The sequence below is a fragment of the Fundulus heteroclitus genome, unplaced genomic scaffold (assembly GCF_011125445.2).
Source record: "Fundulus heteroclitus isolate FHET01 unplaced genomic scaffold, MU-UCD_Fhet_4.1 scaffold_515, whole genome shotgun sequence".
Classification (NCBI taxonomy): Eukaryota; Metazoa; Chordata; class Actinopteri; order Cyprinodontiformes; family Fundulidae; genus Fundulus; species Fundulus heteroclitus.
This window is the reverse complement of record NW_023396940.1, coordinates 18,519-41,290: the sequence shown is the minus strand read 5'-3', so window position 1 is coordinate 41,290 and position 22,772 is coordinate 18,519. Positions and strand designations below refer to the sequence as shown.

Genomic DNA, 22,772 nt, shown 5'->3' with positions numbered 1-22,772 from the left:
AAAAAAAGGATAAAATAAATAAAACAAACAAAAAAAAAAAAGTCTGGATGCAGAAGAGTCAGTGTAATGGGGGAAAGCCAGAGGTTTTTCAGGGTCAAGCCTAGCCCCAGGGTGAGACGTTCGATTTCATGCTGAAAAACGTAGGGGCCCAGACGCATGACATGCATAAATGATTTGAAATGATTTGATTAAACATGCAGATTTCTCACATAGGGGTTATTATTATTACTATTATTTTATTTTATTGCAGTACTGCTACTAAATAATAAAAATAAAATTAAGAGAAAAAAAAAGCGATAAAAACAAGGAAACGGAAACGAAACTAAAAAGGCGTTGCACCGGGGAAGCGTTTACGTGGAGACCGATTAGGCACTTCCGTTGTGGATAAAATTGGTCTGAACTGCTAATAGCGACGTATAACTTTCAAAAATGGGTAAGCGTCCAAGTGTCTGCGAGACACAGAGTTGTATCCTTGCAGGACTGAAGCGTAAAACCGCGTGTGGACGAAGCATCGGGGGGTCGTAACCAGCGCACGCTCTCCACCTTTTAAACTAAGCGGGAACTTAACGCGTTGAAAACATCTTTCGGCGTTGACGTTTAAAAAATTATGAAAAACATAGAACTATTTAAGATGGTGAAAAAGCAGGCCTGCGCGTGTTTGTCTGTCTGAATGTCATCGTTTGTATGTAACCGTACGTGTGTATGTATCTATGTAACTAAACGTTCATTCTGTGTGAATTAATTCAGGGTTAAAATTAATGTTCATGGTTTCAGAATGTTCATTTGTTTTGGGAGAACTGCAGCTCCGTAATTCAAATGACATTTTAAGCATGGACTATGTTAACAATAGAGGTACAGTAAAACAGAGATTTAAATAACAAAGTTTGTTTTTTAACATTAAATATCAGGACCAAATTAAATTGATACACGGAGAGATTAACATGGCTTGAACAGAAATATTTCAGCTTTGTTAGAAATTGGAAATAAGCGTTACATAAGCTTGTTAAGTTTACTGTTTTACAAATTTAGGCTGAGATCCTATCACTTGTTTTTTAGCCCTAAAGTAATTTAAAATTACTGAGATCTCATTGCTTGTAATAATAATGATTCATCACAAACCAGTCCAGTTGAAAGAAGTTTAGATATACAAGATTTTTTATTTAAATAGATGAGGGAAAACTGTGCTTTGAACAAACTGTATGGAACTAAATATGGTTGCTTTTCTAAGGGTTTTCTATTCATTTATTTTATTTCTTTTTACTTGGGATTTGAATGCAACTAATGAGAAATTTTGAGAAGCGTCAAAATATCAGAAGGCCACGTTACACGCGTCATCAGTTACAAAATCATCTGATGTTATTAGTTATGCTGAACTGAGGTGAACCTCAGAGAGACAGTACAACCTGAGAAGGACAATAGATATGATAAACAAATCTGACCATGATGTAAACATCTGAATGTTACGGCAAGGCTGGGTCTGTGTGTTCTGGCCTGGGGGCTGATCCTTGGGACAAGGACTAAAGGTGATGTCATTGACTTCAGCCTGATCTAGTTTTGAGTTTTATTTTGTCAGAGACAAAGTTTGATTTATTTTTTATCCTTTTGTTTCTTTTATGTTTGTCATGTTAGAGGGAACACTGTAGTTAAAATGTTTGTGACTGTTTTGCTGTAATTTCTTTTCAACCTATGGAGCGTTTTCTTTGGCAAAAAATGCTGGCAGAATTTATTCTGTTTGCAGGCGTGAGGACTGGAGGATGGACTCTTGAAGGGAAGGAGAATGTTGTGCTTAAGTCAGACATTGGACTGAAAATGGACATTGAAGGACTATGACTGAGGAATCGGACAACCTTCGACAACAAACACAGACGAGTTCTGCAGACACGACTTCATGCATTTCACTTCAGATTTTGTTGTACACAATTAAAACAAAACACACATTACGAAACACACGGAGCAACTTAATAAATTAAGTGGGTATTATATCAACAGTTAAATAAATAAATGAATGAATTAGTTTTCACTATATAGGTAGAGTAATCTGAACTTTTAAATAGCATTTCATTTAATAAACATCTTAAGAGTAAGCTGATTTCTGCTACTCTGGCAGGCTTCAATAAAACGCAAAGAAAAGGTTACTGGCTAAAATGGGTAATGTTGCAATAAAATTAGCATAATGACACATCCTACTAACTAACATGGGTAAATTTAGGATTAAAGCATCAGTGTAAAATGGTTACAATATTTATGGAGATTTAATATCTTTCAACTAGAACATAAATAACTCAAAAGTATTTTTAACCAGTTAACCCGTTAACCTGAGGGCTTTTAGATCAGGATAATGTAATGGTTATCGTCTTACATACAGAAAATAAGATTATTTTAATTAGATTAGATTATGGGGACATTTTGGATCTGGTCAGGATGGTTGGGGGGCTGTGATGATGAAAGGGTAACAGCTTGAAGGTGATATCAATGAATGAAGGTTTTTTCTGTGGAACATTAAAGCAGCAAAGACACCCCACATTGGAACTCCTGTTTTGAACGGGACATAAGGTGAGATCCTTACAATGAGAGACGTTCCACACAGGGGGGTGTGGAGACCCCTGGGGCATGGCACCCAGGACGAGCTGCTGTGGACTTGACACAGCTGGTGGAACCAGAGGGACGACGAGGTGGTCCCACAGGTCACCTGACACCTGACACTGACTGTAAAGGGTTCTGGGTTTTCAGGGTTGCTGAAAACAGAAAGCTTCAGAGAACCTTAACCCTTCCTGACCAGGCACTCAGAATACATAGATCATAGATCAGATTGCAGAGGCCTAGACTAATAGGAACGCAGAGACGCGTTCATCCAAGAACTTCTTAATCAAAGTCCTTAATCCTCAGTTTAAGAAAATAAATAATGACAATGTACACAATGTAAGGTTTACTTTATTTTAGGATTAATTTGGGAACTAATTCTGATTTGCTTAAGTAGCTTTAGTTGTTCTACAATGTTAGAGCGTTTTCAAAAGCTCCTGTTCTCTCTCATTGCTTTGTTTGTAGAACCATGGCGTCCTTGAACAGTAACAGCATGGTGTAAATATTTTGTCTTTTCGGTGCAGAACAGCACCTCGCTTTCTTTAAAAAAAAAAAAAAAGAGGGAGAGAGGGAAAAGGCTTTCACATGGAAAGGCTTTCTTTTTCTCAGTTGGGTTTTCAAAATAATTGGGAAATGACATGAAACGAATATGTTGATGAACTTATGTTGCAGAGAGCTTCAACTGTCAGACAACAACAGTTAAGACACACATTGAAAGCATTCTGTTAAGAATTATTATGAATTTACTGCATATACATTTGAACTTAAAGATTACTATTTTAATTAATAATTAAATTGCAGAATTCTGAAAGCTAAATAATTGTGCACAGAAATATCTTGAATGTGAAAGTGCTTGGAGAATGTTTTAATAAATGACACATGAAAGGGGTTTTGATAAGAACACTAATTACACCTTGTTTCTGTTCTCTAGTGGGAACAAGGACTCGTGTCTGCAGACCATCTTCACAACGTGTTTTATTAGAGAGAAATGCAAAATAAAATGCTCAGTGCCCATCCAGAACTGAACACTTATTACCATCCAGCTCAATCGTCCAGCCTGCGAGGGGGAACCAAGAAGAGGACTGGGGATGAAGAAGCCAGAGAACTCTGATTCCTTATTCTTCAACGGGAGGAGTTGCCTGAAGAGACCCTAAGCGCGATTAGATTATTTTCTGCCTTGTGCCTGAATGGCCTGAAGGCTTTCTTAACTTTGCGTTCTTGACGTTTAGAACTCTTCTCATATTGTGTTGCTGTTTGTTTAACTGCTCTGTTCCACTGACTCACATGTTTGATTTTTTTGTGTTATGAGATCTACACTGTAATATTACATCATGTTGATCAATATGGTTTTATGGTAAAAAATGGAAACTGTTTGCTTCAGACACACAAGGATCTATGGTTTATGCACCTTTTTGATTTGATATAGGAAGAACCAGGATCGGATTGGCTCTAAAGATCCTTTAATATTAGCTGGTAATGATAACACTTAGATTCAATACAGGGTTTTCAGGCTCAGATTGGCCGAGAGCAGATTTCCCTGGGAGGGGGGCTTGCCAGTTTTTACTGCCCCCTAGGGGTAGCTTTTTCTGGCGTTTCCCCTGCCCGCACTGAACCTCTCCTGCCTTTGCTCCTGGTGTTGTAAGTTTGGAGTGGTGGATTATTGTCCATCGTAGGGGTGAGTGGAGAAAGGAGTAGGAGGGTATTCGGGGTGGGTCAGAGTAGACGGATTCGACCTTGGTTAATGAACAGGGTTTAGCTTACCATAGTCTAATGTAATTTTAAAATAATGTGCGCATAGGTACCTAAAACAGGCCTTACCTAATTAGATGAATCCTAAATTGTAGATGAAAGCTAAACCTTTGATCTTGTGTGTTAAAGCTCTATGAAGCATTCATGTTGATCTGTACTAAAAGTTCCAGCACTACCCAGTTCCAACACGGGAACCCTTTGGGTCCCACTTTACGAGTTTACAGAAATGGTTCCTCTGTGCTTTGTTCACATTTTCAAGTGATGGGTCATCTTGTTTTGTCTTGATGCTGACGACGCCATCATCAAAAAAAAAAAAAAAAAAAAAAAAAGAGAGGAATGTTATAAGAATTATTATTCTGAAGTCACTATGGCCTCACACCACTCGGACAGAGGAGGCCTGGAGACCTGATGTCTGTGTATGAGATCCACTGTTTTCTGATTGCAAGGCCAAATGCTGCAGCTGCTGAGGGATACTGATTGTTTACGATAGACTGTCTTTGTTTTGTCTCATGGGAAGGCCACGGTGCAGTATTAGGGGAAGCCCGAAAAGGGACACAGTCAGAGACAGGGCAGACAGAGACTGCAGCGGAACTGTGGGGTGCGATTACTTTCCATCTATGTGAATCTCTGCTCTGTTTCTCAATAAAAGTGCTGGAACGTTATACCACCGTCTCGTCATTTAGTAAAGATGGGAACTCAGTTACAATTGTTTAATATTCCACCCAAAACTCCCATAACAGGTAGACAAAAAAACTGGAAGATTTTAATTAGTCCTGCATCAACATTTTCTTGAAAATATGCTTTAGCCTGGATTTGGACTCACCCAGAGGGAAATGTGGATGTAATTTAGTCTGCGGGCAAACGAGCAGTGAGCGTGGAAATTATTTGTCTTAAAGAGATACCAGAGGGCACAAGTGGTGGCATCACTGAAGGAGATTTGTGTTTTCAATATTTACACATTTTTACTGTAAACCAGTGAGGTGAAGAAAGCTAGGAAAACGCTACACAACTTTCACATCTTTTGAAGACAGTTGGAATTCACACCAACACACTGGTTTCAGCGGACCTCTGTTTCATGACAACGGCCAAGGATCCGACACCTAATTGCACCGGCAGTTGGGTCACAGAGTATAGGAGAAAACCAACTAAAGCCAACACAACACGTCAAAGCCCTGAGGATGACAGTTTAAACAGTAAACATACCAGCAGGTAATTAGAATGTTCTGTTATCACTGATAACAGAACATTCTCAGATATCCACAGGCTTTAAAATCGTACGGCTTTCCTTTTCTAATGGAGTTGAGCAGTTTTTAAATAATTTAGGTTTCTCCAACTGGAGTATATAAACCGGATTGGGTTAGCTGTAATTTCTACTCATGATGAGAGTTTGGAACCTTATTTTCATGTGAGGTTGTTGGTGGGCTTTAGACGGACTTAATGTTGGCTTTATTCTAAAATTGTATTATATAGCAGACAATATAATGCTTGGACAGGACTGGGTAAACAAAACCTTTTGAATTTATGAAAACTTGATTCTAAAATATTTCTGTGTATTTTATACATAATTTCTTTCTCAAATTAAGTCTCAAGTGAACCAGTTTGTTTAATAAATTACTGAGCATTGTTAATTTAAGTGTACTTTTACCATTATAGTCAATATTTGAAATGTTTTGCTTGTTTTTTTTGTTTTTTTTTTTTTTACCAACGACCTTCATTATTTTATATATCTTAAATTCTTCATGTCATGTTTATAACTGGTTTGGAAAGCCGTCTTTCCAAACATGTCCCAAACTACTGCAGACTGATGGAGAAGATGCATCAGGCATTACTCTCTACAATCCTCATTTTAGATTGGAATGAGGCTAGCGGGTCAGACAATGGGCTTGTTGAGCAACCAGTTGTCGCATCAGATTGATACGCAGACTTGTTCTGTACAGTATGCCATCTAATGAGTTTAATAGGCATCTTCTGACCTTGAACTGGTGCCATGACTATCAGTCTGTTGAGTTACCGTTACTTCTGCCCTTTGGTGGTCGAGCTAGACAGCAAATTAATTCATTCGTTGGGTGTCAAACTCTTGCCTGGCAAGCCAGACTGAATTACAGTCAGTCTGGTAAGACTCCATTCCCTCTGGCCAAAAACACACCGGACCAATCACATCGCAGGAGGCGGGACTTCACGATGAGTCCCTCTCAGCAGCAGAATTACCCAGAGTGCAGCAGTGCTTTTGTGCTACAATAATAGTCAAGATATATACAGAGATTTTTGTTGCTTGGTGCCTTGGAAAATTTACAAAGGGCATGTGAGTACATCGTGTATCCTCAGATTTTTTTAGATAAAAGAGGAAATATTGTTCACTGGAGAGTTTGCTTGATGGCACGGCATATTTCACGGACTACACATAAAAAAAACATTGCGTCACTTGGAGGGTTATTTTTGCATAGCATATGTCGTTATTCCAGTGGTTCTAACCTGATGACGCTGACCCTGTTAGTCCCGCCTTTGAAATTGAGCTCTACCAGCTCCTTACCAGACTGATACGCAATGTAGACGGTGTAAGTCAGTCCTGCTTGCCAGGCTAGTCAAACTCTATCCAAATCAGATTCTTCCTTCTGGATGCTTTACTTGGCTATTCTCTCATTCTGTCTTTGATTATTTCAGCTAAACAGTTGATAAGTCGCAAATTTTAGGTTTTAATTATGCAACAGTAGGTTTACTGTAGCGGCCGAAATGAGTTTTCTCCGTAGTGTGTCTGGGCTCTCCCTTAGAGATAAGGTGAGGAGCTCAGTCATCCGGGGAGGACTCAGAGTGGAGCCGCTGCTCCTCCACGTCGAGAGGAGCCAGTTGAGGTGGCTCGGGCATCTGGTTAGGATGCCTCCTGGACGCCTCCCTGATGAGGTGTTCCGGGCACATCCCAAAGGGAGGAGGCTCAGAGGGAGACCCAGGACATGCTGTAGGGACTATGTCTCCCGGCTGGCCTGGGAACACCTTGGGATTCCCCCGGAGGAGCTGGCCCAAGTGGCTGGGCAGAGGGACGTCTGGGCACCCCTACTGAAGTGGCTGCCCCCGCGACCCGACCCCGGATAAGCGGAAGACAACGGATGTATGGAGGTTTACTGTACTTATTCTAAATCTGGCACACAATTAATTTCTGTCCTCGCCTTAATAATCAGTGTTTCATACAAGTTTCCCTAATTCCTGCCTTAAATCTTTGGTTAGAGTTTATTTACAGAGAAATATAGAAAGGAACACGACACTTCCATATAGTTGGCTTAAATAAGTTAGTCAGACACAAAGATGATGAATGTTCGTGTTGATGTAGCTCACGTTTAGGAAGCAGAATCAGCTTTAATTACCAATTTTGCGCACAAAAACAAGGATTCTGGCATTGGCTGCACTTCAGTATCAATGAATTATATAAACATGTAAAAAGCTAAGTAGAAATAGTTTTGTAAATATGTATATATGCACATGTTTTTACATTAAAAAAAGATTGTTGCCAGTAAGCATGGCATGGATCTGGGCTCTCTGGATCTTTAACTGTTCATCAGAGAGACAGCCTGGGGGAAGAAATTATCTGTTGTAGCTGGGTTTTGTAAACAGCGATATGTAGGCCCACCGAAAGGGAAAAGTCTAAACGGGCTGTGCCCAGGATTTATGGGCTCTACAGAGATTTTAGTTGCCCTTTTCCTGACCCTTGACCCCCACAGGTCCTGGATGGAGCGAAGGTCAGTAGCTTGGACAGGTTCTGTTCTGTGGATGAGCTAAACCACACGGTAATGGCCGTCCATTCAGGACAGACTGAATGTTGGCAGTGATGACCAGCAGCTCCAGTAGAAGGTTGGACTACTCAAGTTGCCACAGGAAGTATAGCCTCTGCTGGCTATGTGTCTGTGTAAGGACCAGCTCAGGTCCAGACGAGGACTCTGCTCTGGGCGTATTCAGGCCATGTGTTAAAATTCATCAATTATTTAAAAGGTTCATTTCTAGATCCAAAAAAGTTTATATATTAAGAAATAAATATATTAAATTAAAAAATGTTGAGATTTTCTTTAAATAAACACATTTATTACAACAAACACACAAAAGTACTAAAAATAGGTACCATTCAGTACCGCTGTCGGTACTGTATTGGTTCAAATGTGAAAGGTACCCATTCCTACCAAGATTTCATTTAAGTTGGGGATGATTAAAAAAAAAAAAAAAAAATGGGAAAAAAATGCCGAGGGAGGACTGCCTGTTTAGGACTATTGATCACAGAATGGTGGCAGAGAGCAGAATAAACACAGAAACACTGCAAATACAAGAGAGTAGTACAGAGGATGCCATCCATGGCTCCATCTTGTAATCTTTTATTTCTATGCATTTCATAGATATCCCATTTTCAGCCAGTTACTGTTTCCCCCACTATTTGGAAGGTATGACCCAGTATCAGAACTAAAGATTTTTCCCAGAGTGATAGCTTACATCACACTCATCCTATAGTCTGACACCAATCTTACCTTTGGGGCTCCTTGATCTTGTCTCATGGTCTTCTCTGCAACCCGCAGCTCATACTCCGCTCTGTTGTGATCCTGAAAGACAAACCAGTTTGCTTGTTGCATGTACTCGTCTGGAGTTTTACTGAGCTTTTAGTGTGCATGACATCAAGCATTTAAACAGGTCCTGAAGGGACTCTAAACTGGAAAAAGGAATATAAGAAGCAACGTGAGCATTTAAAATGAGCATATTAGGCAGTGCTGGTGCATATCGTCTGATGCAAGAGGACAGGTCAGCGCATCAATGAGGCAGAAGCTGAGCTTTTATTTGCTCATCAGAAAGTACATATTTAATCATGAAATGGCTTTTTATACAATTTATATTATTTAGGCGTTTATTTAAATATGAAAACTAAACATTTTATGCAACTTAGGGAAAGTCAGTTAAATTATGACGTTGACTCAGATCATTGCAGATCATCTCCTTTGCTTCTGTTAATTATAATAATTTTCCACCTTCAGCTAATAAAAAACACAATATTTATGATTTGAGTATTGCATCAGGCCAATACTTTTGTTTAATACAGACATGTGTGCGTAGTGAAAAATTGAGCTTTGTTTTATTCAATGGAGAACCGGAGGAGTTTGGACTAGAATGATGATTATATTTCAGCAACGTATTGATCATACAAAACACGGAAATTTCCTTTAAAGACATTATAGGAAAATAATTCTTTCCACATCGCCTTCTCCCCTTATTTTCTGGATATGTCAGAATATTCCTCCACATGAGCGATGCAGCTTTTACACGTAATGTTTGCTGCACATATGCCCGACTGCTACAGGAACAACGCAGCGGTGACTCAGATGTCATATCAATGGCCCAGCAATAACGGGACTTAATCTCAAAGACGGGCACAGACAGTTGACGCATCAGGCAACATGGGGTGGTTTAAAGTAAAGCTCAAGACAGAACTTCCTGTTTGATCAGCTAATCATCATCAATATGCATACTTCAGACATGGCAGAACTTAGGGCGACTCGTTGATCTAGAGATTTAATTATGTGCTAAGGGTGATGGCATCATGGAAAATGGACCTCCCCAGTGGTGCAGCAGGACAATGGAATTTCCACACCACTGATCTCCAGATTTCCGTTTTATACCAGAGAGCATCACCAGCGATATGCAAACTTCAGACATTGCAGAACTTATTATAACAAGAAATCTCCAGTGTTTTTCCGCTGGGTTTAGACCCATGCAATGTGTTATTCTAAAAGTCACCATATATGCAGGGGTACCACCAGGGGGTGGCCAGTTGGGTGGCCACCCCCCCATGCCATGTTCTGGCCACCCCACTGGCCAGTGTAAATTGTAGGCAGCCGCTCTTCCTGAGCTTCTATTGCACTTTTATTTGAATCTGCCAGCATCTACTTTTCCCAAGTAATTGTTTTGTTCTCCAATAATGTGCACCTTATTCTAACTATAATTACACAATAAAAAAGGAATTGTTGTTCAACTCAAAATGTTAACTGTACTGTTATTCGTCTATGCACATTAGATCATTAGGAACATTAAAAATCCCCAAAAAAAACAACAACATTAAAAACCAAAAGATACTAGTAGACATTAACTTAAGTTTTTTCTGATAGTTTTCTACAGGCAGCTTTACTACAACAGAATAGAATACTGAAATTATGGCTTTAGATTCAGTGCCTCCCCAAGAGTTTGAGTAGCCAAATCTGCCCCCCCATTAAAATGTTAACCTGCAAAAATCCATCAACAGGAATCTTTTCATTTATGTGCCAGAGGCTAAAGCTAGTTTTCTCCTTAGTAGATCATTATAGTTTCTGGTCATGAGGAATTGAAAACTAATTAATCATAGAAAGGTCTGAAAATCAAAGAGACATCAAAAGGCGGAGAGAAGAGTGATGATTCTGCACCGCGCCGTCAGTCAATCAGCTGCCATCAGCAGACAAACGCATCAGAGTCAGTGAGTGCTCGCACAGGCAAGAGACTGCAGTTGCAGGGTGAATGTCAGAGAAACGGAGCGGAGTCGCAGGTAAAACGTTACGCAAGTCCAAAAAACAAGGACTGTGTCAGGTGGAAAGGTCTGAGGCAGACCTAGAGGGAGAAAGGCAGTTAGCCAACAGCAGCTGCGTAGTCAGTGAAAAAGCAGCGCAGCTTAAGAGCAAGTAAAGGGAGTTGGGTTCAAACCTTGTGTTCCTCCTGTAAATTACAGCACACACAAAAACATAAGAACAAGTCAGTGTCTCCAGACCAAAGAAAAAAAACATGTGTGGCATTTCTAAAGCTCTTTACAAACAAGAGCAACATTAGTAAACAGAGACTGCTCCCGAGTCTCATTCTACGGAACATTGAACATGCAGCGCCGGCGGCCCCACCTCAAGTTTCTGTGTGGGAATCTTTCTGTGACGGCTGACTCATGACAGATTGCAGTACATTAACAAAAGAATATTTTTATTGCTTTTATTCCATCATCTTGCGTCCTTGTTCTGATTACCATTTGGCTGCAGTTTTCTGTCAATGCAGGCTTGCACATTTGCAGCAACTGGGATTTTGTTCCGACACGTCTGGAGAAATGTACTACTGGGGATAGAAACGCTTCTACGACTAACACTGATTGGTTCATTTTAATCTGAAGATTTATTGAAACTTTTCTGAAACCAAATTTGAAAGTTTTTCCGTGTATTTATGACTAAATTTTATTTATATAGCGCCAATTCACAACATGCGTCATCTCATGGCACTTTACATAGTTATTTCAATCAAACCATCTAGACAGATTGGTCAAAGAGTTTTCTATATCAGGAAAACCTGACTATAAATAGATTTTGGAAATGGATTTCCATGTAAATTCCAGTTTTCAGGCAGACATTCCATCATTCAGTGCAGTCTCCTGGGAGTAAACCTGCATAGATTGGCACTCTACCTGTTCATCCATTATCAACTCTCATGTCTGAAGTTGCGAACCCAACCACATCAGTTACTCAGAATATTAGTTAGGAAATTACTGAGCTGTTGATTAGAAAACTACATTTATTAGAAAAGAAGCAGATTTCATATTCTGATTGCTCACCGTTTATCAGTTTTTGTTACTAGCATTGTTTTACTAATATGTCAAACATTTGTTGATAGCTAAAAAAAAAAAAAAAAGAGTCTTCCCTTGTTACAAAATGTTGTGACACTTTGGTGGAGACACAAATGGAACTTCTCCCACCAGACAAACATTCAGAGCTATAATCTTTTACTTCTGAAATTAAAAACCTATAATATCCAGACAGTTTTTATGCACTGTATTTATGGTGGACACTTCAAGGATCTTCCTGGCAAACCTTACCTCCTCTTCCATTCCGTAATCCGTCAGGTCCCAGATGTAGTTGAGCCGCATCTGTCGCCTCTTCCAGTGTTCCATAAAGAGGACCGCTGCAAAGCAAGCATCAACAAAAAAAACCAGAGCCAACTCCATTACTACACGTTTCTGAAGCATTTTCTGTAGAACATATATAAACATCTCATCTGAAAAAGGTCAGCATATTTAAAGTTTTTGAAACATGGATGAATATCAACTAGACACGGCATACAATCCACATTACAACAGAGGTTTATTTTGATGCCACGGGTGACTCATGTTAAATTAAGCTGTCCACAAATGTGTTTGGAGACACAATAAGTCAAAATCACAGCATGTTTAAACGTTGGGAACCAGTTTCCTGTTTTTTCTGAGTGAAAATGAATTAACATGAATTTTTTGAAATGCAGAAGTAATGATTTCCTTTTTTTTTATTCTTATTTTTTTTACATAAAGAGACATAATTCTGAACAACAACTTTAGAGGTCTATCACCTTTTATCAGAGCTGAGCTGGACTTCTGTTATATTTTAATAGTTTCCCCACACCTCTGCTTAAATGTCACTAAAGCTCCACCCCAGGTCCCCTCAGTGACAGTTTGCGTGCCCTAGCCATCGTGGCTCCTTAGGTGAATCCAGATTGTTGTACTGCTGTGACACCGTCAGACACCAGCTCCATCTGAACACAGCACTTCTGCAGTCTGCAACCCTGCTACTGCGGGCAGATGGCTGGGAGATTTGGCAGGACATCAGAGGAAGGAGATCTGTGTGTTGGCCTCATGGATTTGGTTAGTCAATTTTGTCTTAAGCTTCCAGTCAGGATTCGAGATGTAGCTAAAGATCTTCTCTAGCCTTGAATGGATGATAAAATGCTTCTTTATTATTATTATTACTTCTGAAGATATTACTAAATGTCTTCAGAGATGAGTTATCCTTTCCAGTATTTATTTGTGGGTTTGCTTGCTCACTTTTTCCTTCATTTTAAAATGGGACAGTGCATATTCATGAACATTTAAATGTAAATTTGCCTAAACTAGCCCGAAGGCTACTTTACATCTGTAGTCTCTGGCAGATTATTAAGAAAAAAGTAAGAAAACACCAAACAATCTGACACTAGACAGAAGACATTAATTAATCAATCAATGAACAACAAAATGATAGAACATTAACAGCACTGCACATGACAAGGATAATCTGACATTAGTGATCACAGATCTGGGTTTTTTGAGCCATCTTTTACAATTAGTTCTAAATTAACTGAATGTAGTAGCATTTCTTATAACAGCTGAGATGTTCCAAATTTATGTACCCTTGACACCTTCACTAAATGATTCTTAGTCACCTCCAATAGATCCTCTTGTTACCTTTCCACTAGTGTTGGATTTTACCTTAATAAACTGTCCTAGAGGTGGTGGAGCGAGTCCATTTAGAGCCTTAAATATTGAACAGGCAATTTCAAATTTTGTAAAATTTGCAAAACTAAGAATACTGTACTTTTGGAGAATGAAATGATGAAAGGACAGAGGTTTTCTATCAAATACTTTTAAAGCATTTTTGAATAGTGATTCTATTTTTTTTCTTGTTCTCTTTTTCAACCTTATTGGTTGACAAGTTTGTCAGTGACCAGTAAGGGATACAGTATTCAAAATGCGAAGAATTCATGCAATGAAGAAACATTTTAGAAAACTTTTCTGGCAATGATATGTCTGAAGTTATGAATATAAAAATTACCCATTCTAGTTATTTTTTTTAATTGATAGAGTCCAAGGGAACTCCAAAATATTTAAATGTATTTACAAACTGGAGCTTCTCTCCTTTCAACAAGACATGTAGACAAGACTTTGCAGATGGACATTTTGAAAATAACATGCGGACTGTTTTTTTAAGGGTTCAGTAAAAAACATGATTTGAAAAGCCACTCATGTGATTGTTGATGTTAGCTTTTTTGAGACTTCAGTGTCAGACTTTGTGTTTGTAAAAATTACAGCATAATCTGCATACAACATGATATTAAGGTTTTTGCAAACATTCGGTAAATCATTAATATATAATGAAAATAAAAGAGGTCCAAGTACACTTGACAATCAAGAAATAGGGATTTGATACTACTGAGACACAAACAATGGGTTCTATTTGAGAGATATGATTACCTAAAAGGGTTGCTTGGTCGGAGAAATTTAATTTTGTTAATCTAGATCAGGGACTCCCAAAGTGTGGCGTGAGTTGCCACTGGGAGGTGCACGAGATGAAAAATGTTTGACAGTATTTTCACCCCACACAATAAAGACATGTAAATAAACATTTCCTTTGTAAAAATTAAAATCAAAAAATATTAATTTAATCAATGAATAAAAATGTATTGTAATGATCCGTATTTGATTTTATTGCTAAGTGCTCTTGCACACTTACTGTTCCTTTAAGTTTGTTTTGGGTTTATACCGGAAGAAATGTGCGGCTTCTGGGAGGAAGAGTAGTGGTTCGGGGACTGGAGGGGTAAAAGCTATCCCATTCTGTTCGTCCTACAATAAAGTGTTAGCAGCAAAACCTCGGTCTGGTAGCCTCGTGAGACCATCCTGATCTCGCGAGCTTTCAATGTTTCACTCGCAGATCAGTCTGGCTACTCTCCGTTAAAGAAAATTTGGAGCCGTTCACCAAACGAACGTCCAATCAGCGTTGGCTTTGAGGCGGATTGAGGTGTGACGCAACGAGAAGCGCGACAGTTCAGTCTAAAGAACATGGCAGCTTCAGCCGATGAAACTAGCGTTAGCGTGGCTATCGAGCAAGTTTAATCGGAATTACAGAGTATTTCTTTGCTGAGCTAACGAGCCTTTACCTGCAGCAGCAAGAGTAGCTTGGCTTGTGGTTGTGTTTTCGTCGTCGCTCGTAACGTAAATCTGATTGGTTCATTTGGCCCGTCTATCACCAACATAGGCCAATCAGCTAACCAGTATTTTCGCCCCTTCCCAAAATTACTTCAACGGAAGGTTTCCAGATGGATATGCGGAGCAAATCTATCTGGCGGAGTCAGGTAATCGGTCTGGTGCTTGGGTGTCATAACGGAACGTTGCAGTATTCACACGAAAATGTATTTATTTAAGAGAAATCTTCTATGCTGCATTTTAGGATGAAATACACACATTGTGCTGTATATGCGCACATGGCTTGTGGTCTCTGCTTCAATAATTCTGGCAAATATGCTCAATTGGCTGAAATCAGAGATCAGGGAGAATAAAACAAGCGAGAATCAGAACATGACACCCTTTCTCTCTCCTGAATTTACGTCTTTTACGTCAGCAGAGGAAAAATTTAATTTGAGCCGAAAGTTTATTTACGACATTAAATAGAGTGACTCGGTCTCTGTATCGATCGCACAGCACCTACACAGCGCTGCCCATAGCGCTTTGACTCTGAACCACACCAGCACTGATGCGCATATCCGCTGCCGCCACCACTGTTGCTGCTGGGAAAATTGGTGGTAGACGGCAAATCTTGACTCCGCTCACGCATAGATCTGTAATACTTTTTATTGTGATTCAGACAGTGCAGTTCATTTTAAAGAGCTGGTTTTAGCGCGTATTCAGACAGGAACAGGGAAACCGGCAACCGGTGGTGGGGGTTGCAGGGAGCTGAGGTGTGTTACCATGGGAGTGTTTACCTGCTGAATGTAACCTCTGTGAAACAATCAGAAAATAACTTTTTATTTCTCTGATTAATAACAGCTTTATGGAGCACTGTCATTGTTACTCTGTACCGCTCCACCTATAACCCCTTTACAACTCCCTTTTTTGAAGCTGTAAAGTAAATCATCTCACTGTAATCAGACTCTCAAACTTCTTTGTGTTTGTGTTTTGCTGTGTAAATCGTGAGTCAGACTCAGATTTAGAAGCTGCTACATTAAATAAACACAGTGAGAACACACACACACACACACAGGTAGATCATCAGAGTTTAGTCCATGAATCCACCAGGATGATCTCTGCTTTAGAGACGTTTCAGGTTGTCTGTGAAGGTATGGCCGACCTGAGTGTCTTTTTTTCTCTGGCTCCAGGCTGAGCCACCACTGCACCTGAAAATCCTCAGTATCCTGCTGTGGATGTTGTGTGTAACTTTATTGCAATTTAATTTAAATTATGTTCTCATTTTATTTCCATAACCTTTGTTATGACAGTTGTGTTGTAACTGCAGTTATTATTATTATTATTATTATTATTATTATTATTATTATTATTATTATTATTATTATTATTATTATTATTATTATTATTATTATTATTTATTTATTTTTAAGATTGGGGGTGTGTCAACCGGGGGCTGGGACATGGACGGGGGTGCGGGGTTAAAAAAGTTTGGGAACTGCTGATCTTGACAATAATATTTGGTGATCAACTGTATCGAACACTCTTTTCAAATCAAGAAGAACCGCACCAACGAGAGGACAAGTATCTAAAAGAACATTTGACTTTTTCAAGAAAAAACAAACAAACATTTATTGCCGTTTCAGTTGGATAATGCGAATAAAAAAAAAATGCATTCCATGGAGTGCACTGTGACCCTTATTTAGATGATTTTTCAATTGTTTACTGATCCAGTTTTCAATGATTTTGGATATGACAAGCAATGTACTTACTGGTATATAATTCTTATCTACTTTGTTACCAGATTTGAAAATTGGGGTAATTTTGGCCACTTTCCATGTTGCAGGGACAATAGAATGACTAATTGACAGACTTACCCCAAAGGGCCATGAAGACGGAGAAGAAAACCGTTGCTGGGTTGTCAAACAGGTGGCTGGCTCTAGCAGTGCCACATGCTGTCACCAGCTTCCAGTAGCTGCAGACCTGGTCACACAGCGGACACATGGTAATGTTGTTCCTGGGATCACAGATCTCCATGCTAACAAACACACAGATGGAAAATCTGGGTTATGGTCAGAAAAACAGCAGAACAAATGATTGGTTTTAGAAATGCTGAGGGGGTGAGTGGTATTAGCAGAGGGGATTAAAAAACAACAACCAAAACAACAAAACTAAACCAAACCAATGATTTTCCATGTTTCTTCTCACATGAAATATTTATTATTTCCAGCAGGTGTCGTCTACTGCGTGGCTACAGGCTACAGGGTTTAAACAACAGTTCTCACAAAAAGGCTGCAGTAAACAGTGTGCACAGAAAGCTGTCGGCATGAACCGTCACACAGGAGGTGAAAACCCTGCAAGGGATTACTTCTTATCTGACACACCCATCCAGCCTTACAATGAGCTCCCTCAGTGCATGTGTGTGTGTGTCTCCAATGATTTCTCAAACCTTAATTCCCCTTAATTCTCCTAACCTTGCCCAACATTAGCCAACATGCTCTAAACATGCATGTTTGTAAATGACTGCATGTGGCAATAAACTACAGACTTGAGCATTCTGTCTTGGGGAAACGTTTCCTCAGGGTGTGGTCTAGGCTTGGTATTTGCAGAGACTCAGACTGCTCTGCAAGATGTTTTCACTGTGGCAACTCGTTTTACATAGCCACTCCTAGAAAAATGTGAGGATGATGCAGACAGACAGACTGAGTGATTGAGATCACAAATCAGATTAACAGAACTAAACGAGACTCTGGTTACAATCCCTAGGTTTGTATCACATCTTTAAAAGGGAAGGAATTGTATGAATGAAGGACAACAGAGTGAAAACTGAAGCTGAAAACTGATTATTAGCCCAAAGTTTTTGAAATCAGAACAGGACTGTGAACGTGTGCAGTGTACCTCGGGATGTTGTCGTCAACAGTGGCACAGCCATAAAGGAATACAATGACTCCAACAATGGCGGCAGGAATGAGCATCTGTGTGTAGACACCCAACCAGGCAAAATAGAGGCCAACCTTTTCTCCAAAGTACTTCCTGGGGAAAGATGCATCAATGTTCCAAAAGGCCTCCAGTCATTGTTCACTTCATCAAGTCAGACTTAAAAAATGTTTTGCTTACAGATTTATTTGGAATACAACACCCTTTACATGCTGCCAAACCTGTCTTTGGATCCACTACCTTTGCGATCATGTGGAACCCGTCAGACCGCGGTTATAGCCACATAGTTGTAGCACTTTGCTCTGACTCAATAACTGCTACTTTTGTTAGATCTGTCTGGGACTTATTTCTGTCCAGTTGGTGACTGCAGGTCCTGGTGGCTCCAGAGAACCAGGTGTAGCTGAGTTAACAGGGAAATTACCCTGTAGCTAATGGATTAAAATAAAGGATCTGACCTGATCAGTCCAATAGGCTGGTACTTGTAGAAAACACTGTAGCTGGCCCACTCCTCGAACAGCAACTAGGGGAAGAAGTCAGAATCAGTAATTACTGGAAGATTTCTAAAGATGGCGAGAGTTGAGCAGCACACGGAAAGAAGTTGACTGTTAAGACACACAATGATTTTTTTTAACAACTTAGTTTGGCAAGACAACCAACGCTTCAGACAATCCAAGGCTAAAGAGCAAATATGTTATATATAAATATATCTGCAAGAGGGTGAGTGGAATTTTGATAAAACATATGTAAAATTACATTTTAATCTTATTATTTTTGGTCTTGTTCTAAATCAAAAGTATGTAAAAAAAGTTTCTTTAAAATAATGTGGGACGCACTATTACATCTGGTCCTCTGGTGGTCACTGTTGAGGTACGTTTTGCAGTTTGCGAGAAGAAACTCTAGGATGAATGTCTAATTCTTTGCCTCCCTAATTGCTCTAATTCTCAAACAGGTTTTACACTACAAGGCAATCCACTCTCCAATATCTTCTACTAAAATGACTACTGTACCTATAAAGTAATTGTCCAACTAACAGCTTTAATGCAGCGGTAAAATAGTATTTACACAGTACAGAAGACACCCAGGAACAACATTGGTGGCCTATGAAATCTTAGAAGTTGGAAACAAATAGAACCGATAAACCAGATGATTCTGAAGATTGCCCACCCACAGCTAAATGTTTACTTCCTCACCATTAGCCAATAGCCAGTTAGTCACAGAGGACTACTTGTGTTGTTTCCGTCTCCATGTAGTGAAAACAGAAACCTTTTATTACCAGGCCTTCCTTGCCTGGCAATAAAGTCCAAAACTCATTACCATATAACACTAGACGCCGTGTGGTGGTTCAAACATCCCCCCTTCACTGAGACGCTGTGGCATGTCTGGACTTTGTAATAATTGACCCGTATTTCCAACCCTAACAAATTTCATCAAAGTAGTCATTAAAACCAATAATTGCTTTATAGGTAGCTTTACTAATAGTATGTGATCATGTAAGGTTGGAACAATCTGCTGCCAAGGCCTAACCTACCTACAGCATGTCATGATAAAACTGCTTTAGAGCAACAGACTTTCCACCTTCCATGTGATACAAGCTCCATGCAGTGAGAGACCGGACAAGAATGGTCGTCCTAGCTCCAGCCAGGCTGGATGTAAGGGAGCTGGCAGCAGTACACTGTGGACATGTTCTGATCCCACTACTAGTTGGCGAATATCACAAGTCACTTGGAGGGAACGATGGAGCATTTTCACACATAATTACACACTATCTACAGGCAAAGCAACAAGTGACAAATTAAGTTGTTTTATTAGCGAGCAGCAGCCCAGTGAAGTGCTTCAATGGCAGACTGAGAGAGAAAAAAACCCCAACAAGAACTCTCCACCCTCCTGTTCCTACATTCCATCAAAAGCTTGGTGAGATGATGCATCAAAGTAATGCTTTTCTGTCGCTTCAGAAGAACAGAAGAGGGTTATTAAGCTGTTGCCTTAGTGACACACGGCCTACAATATAATTATGGAAGGAGAGCATTAGCATGGGTGGAGGTGACTTCTAATCCATGAGCTCTAATTTCCAACTGTTTATTCTTCTATAGGAGGAGAAATGGGCTCAGAAATATGCAAACCTTTATAGGCTCTTTACGTAGATAGACCAGCTTCATTTTATATTTTATTGATATTTCTATTCTGCTCTTTAGCTCTTAGGGTTTTTCTATGAAAGTGATCTGAACTTACCTAAAGTCACAAAAGACAGCACACTGAACTCTCACCCAAACCCCTTATTTATGGAAAGTTTAAAATGATTTTTTTTCCCCATAGTGGATTTTACATTTAGCAACAAGCAACTGCTATAGCTGCCTTGCTGTGCTCTGTATTTAGGTTAGGGTTAACTCAGACTTCCACTTACCTGTCTGTCATTAGGTTTTCCACCATCCCCCTCAACATCTCCCTGTAAAACAAAGTTGATTTTTAGCACAACCTCATCATCACGGGTGCATTTGCTAAAAGAAATGCACAACTAAAAATGTAACCTGTTTAAATGTCTACTTGATAGTTTTCTTTGCGTAAAACTAGTTTTTTTAAATAATGTCAAGATAATTACGTCAAGAACATTGAACAGACTCTTTCACAATAAATCAAATAACCACATCCTGTTATTTTATAATTGAGACGGTTTAATTTCAGAGAATCAGCGACACATGGTAAGCATTTTATTATGTAATTTCTGCTAAAGTTGGGAGTTGACACATTTATGCAAACGCTTTGTTAAATGGACAAAGGTTCAGGTTCAGGTCAGAGGGGTTCATTCGACACCGCATTCCAAGTCCACCTCTGGGAGTCTTGGAAAGAATCTGGTAATAGGAACTCATTAGTAATCCATTACTTTCCTGAGGTATCGAAATAGAGGGTGAACCATTTCCAATACACTCTTCAAAACCAGAAACATGAAAACGTGCTCTTCATGTAAGGGATACATACTCCATAGCCGAGTAAATAACTGCCAAGATAATTACTGCTCAGAACTTGCCAGTGTCTACAGTCAGCACTTTAAACCAGGTTTAAACCAACTGAAACTTTTTCAAATGAGGCTGAATGGGGACACAAGCTTGACTTGCTGCCATGCAACGTCAGAACGACGGTACGGGTATCCCAAACAAAACAAAAAAAGATCTAAAAGCTCACTGTTGGAGAACAACAGCAAAGAGTGGCATCTTGAGCCCCTTTAAGATAATCACTTAACAAGAAACATGCAACCACAAAAGCCTCCAATACTGATCACTTTGTCCTTTAACATTGTTCGAGTCAGCCCAAAGGCTGTGTGCGCTTTAAAAGCATGCAGCTGGGACAATGGAATCAAACAAAATCATAGTGGGTACAGCTTTGGAATGACCAGCCTAGGTGGATCAGGGCAATATTGTTTGACCCCACATTCCAAGTGTAGACCTTACGGTTAACTGCGAGGTGTAAATAATATGTTGAACATGGCAGGAAAGTACGGGCTTTGGTTTCACCAAGTCTTTGTAGCGCCATGTCTTTTCTACAGAACTTCAACCGGGTTTCTGATGACTGTGGAGCTGGCTAAAAATAATGCATAATCAAAACTAGTGTTGCACTGATAGCGATACCAGTATGGGACGGGGGCCCCGATCTAGCACTAAAATGGTGGTATCGGTGAGTACCAACAAATAGGGCACGATACCATTTTGATGTTTGTATGTCACTTGAACGCAGCCTTCTCTCTCCCAACTAGTATTTTACATGTTATATAAGTTCATGAAAGTTGCACTATTTTGGCATTTGAGAGCCAAAATTCAGGGTTTAAAAGAGATTATTCAATTATTAATGTAATTTTACTGTCTTACTGTTGCACTACTATTATACATGTTATAATTTCACGAATGTTGCACTATTTTGGCCTTTGCGAAGTTTATTCAACTATTGTCACTCATTCCAGGTAGGCAATAAAAAAGTTCTACTACCCTAAGTAGTATGCAGTTCTTCATACACACACACACACACACACACACACACACACACACACACACACACACACACACACACACACGCACACACACACACACACACACACACACACACACACCAATTTCAAACAGATGGTATCAGTATGGGCTAATACTGCACAGCCAGGTATTGGTATCGGGGCCAAAAAATGGCATCGGCGCAACAGTAATCAAAACTGTTACCATTAAAGACCTTAAAGTCTAACTCTTGGACTGAAAAAAATCCTGAAAACCGTTGAATAACTTCCAGAGCAAGGTAAACTTTGAATATTCATGTATCAAAAGTGTTCAAATTAAGTTTAAATATGAAATATTGCGCATTTTTTACACCCATTATGGTATTCCGTGTTTGAGTGCTGCCTTCGTTTACGATCGGGCCATTTACGACGTGTGATGTCAGTTCAAGAACACCGAGAATGCGCGCAGCGAACTTGCATAGAAACACACAGGCGTTTACGTTGTACAACCGGTACGGCGAACAAGGATATATGGATGTTTTCCAGTATCATCTTTCACACACCAAATCTGCTGATCCACGTCTACTTTGAGCAAGCGCTTTAAAAAAAAAAAAAAAAAAAAAAAAAAAAAAAAAAAAAAAAAAAAAAAAAAAAAAAAAATCGCCAAACTAAGTCCACAGTAAAATGCCTTCTAGGTACGTAGTTGATGGCTGTAGTGTTGCTTATAGACCAGTTCACTGCTATTTTCATCCGTGTTTTTCACGCATGCGTGCCGGACTGGAAGAAAACTGACGAGTTCTTGACGTATTGTTCTTCTTTGGATAACATATC

General features: G+C 39.5%; 1 protein-coding gene across 1 annotated transcript in view; it reads right to left on the bottom strand.

Annotated features, from left to right (window-relative positions):
- LOC105916252 (anoctamin 1, calcium activated chloride channel a) overlaps window positions 1-22,772 on the bottom strand; it is a gene marked incomplete at its 5' end in the record, with an annotated part of 62,798 nt that overhangs the window by 27,287 nt on the left and 12,739 nt on the right. The window contains 6 exon segments of the mRNA XM_036132481.1: window positions 8,832-8,903; window positions 12,167-12,252; window positions 16,909-17,069; window positions 17,930-18,064; window positions 18,424-18,488; window positions 20,370-20,411. Coding sequence (XP_035988374.1) covers window positions 8,832-8,903; window positions 12,167-12,252; window positions 16,909-17,069; window positions 17,930-18,064; window positions 18,424-18,488; window positions 20,370-20,411 — 561 coding nt within the window.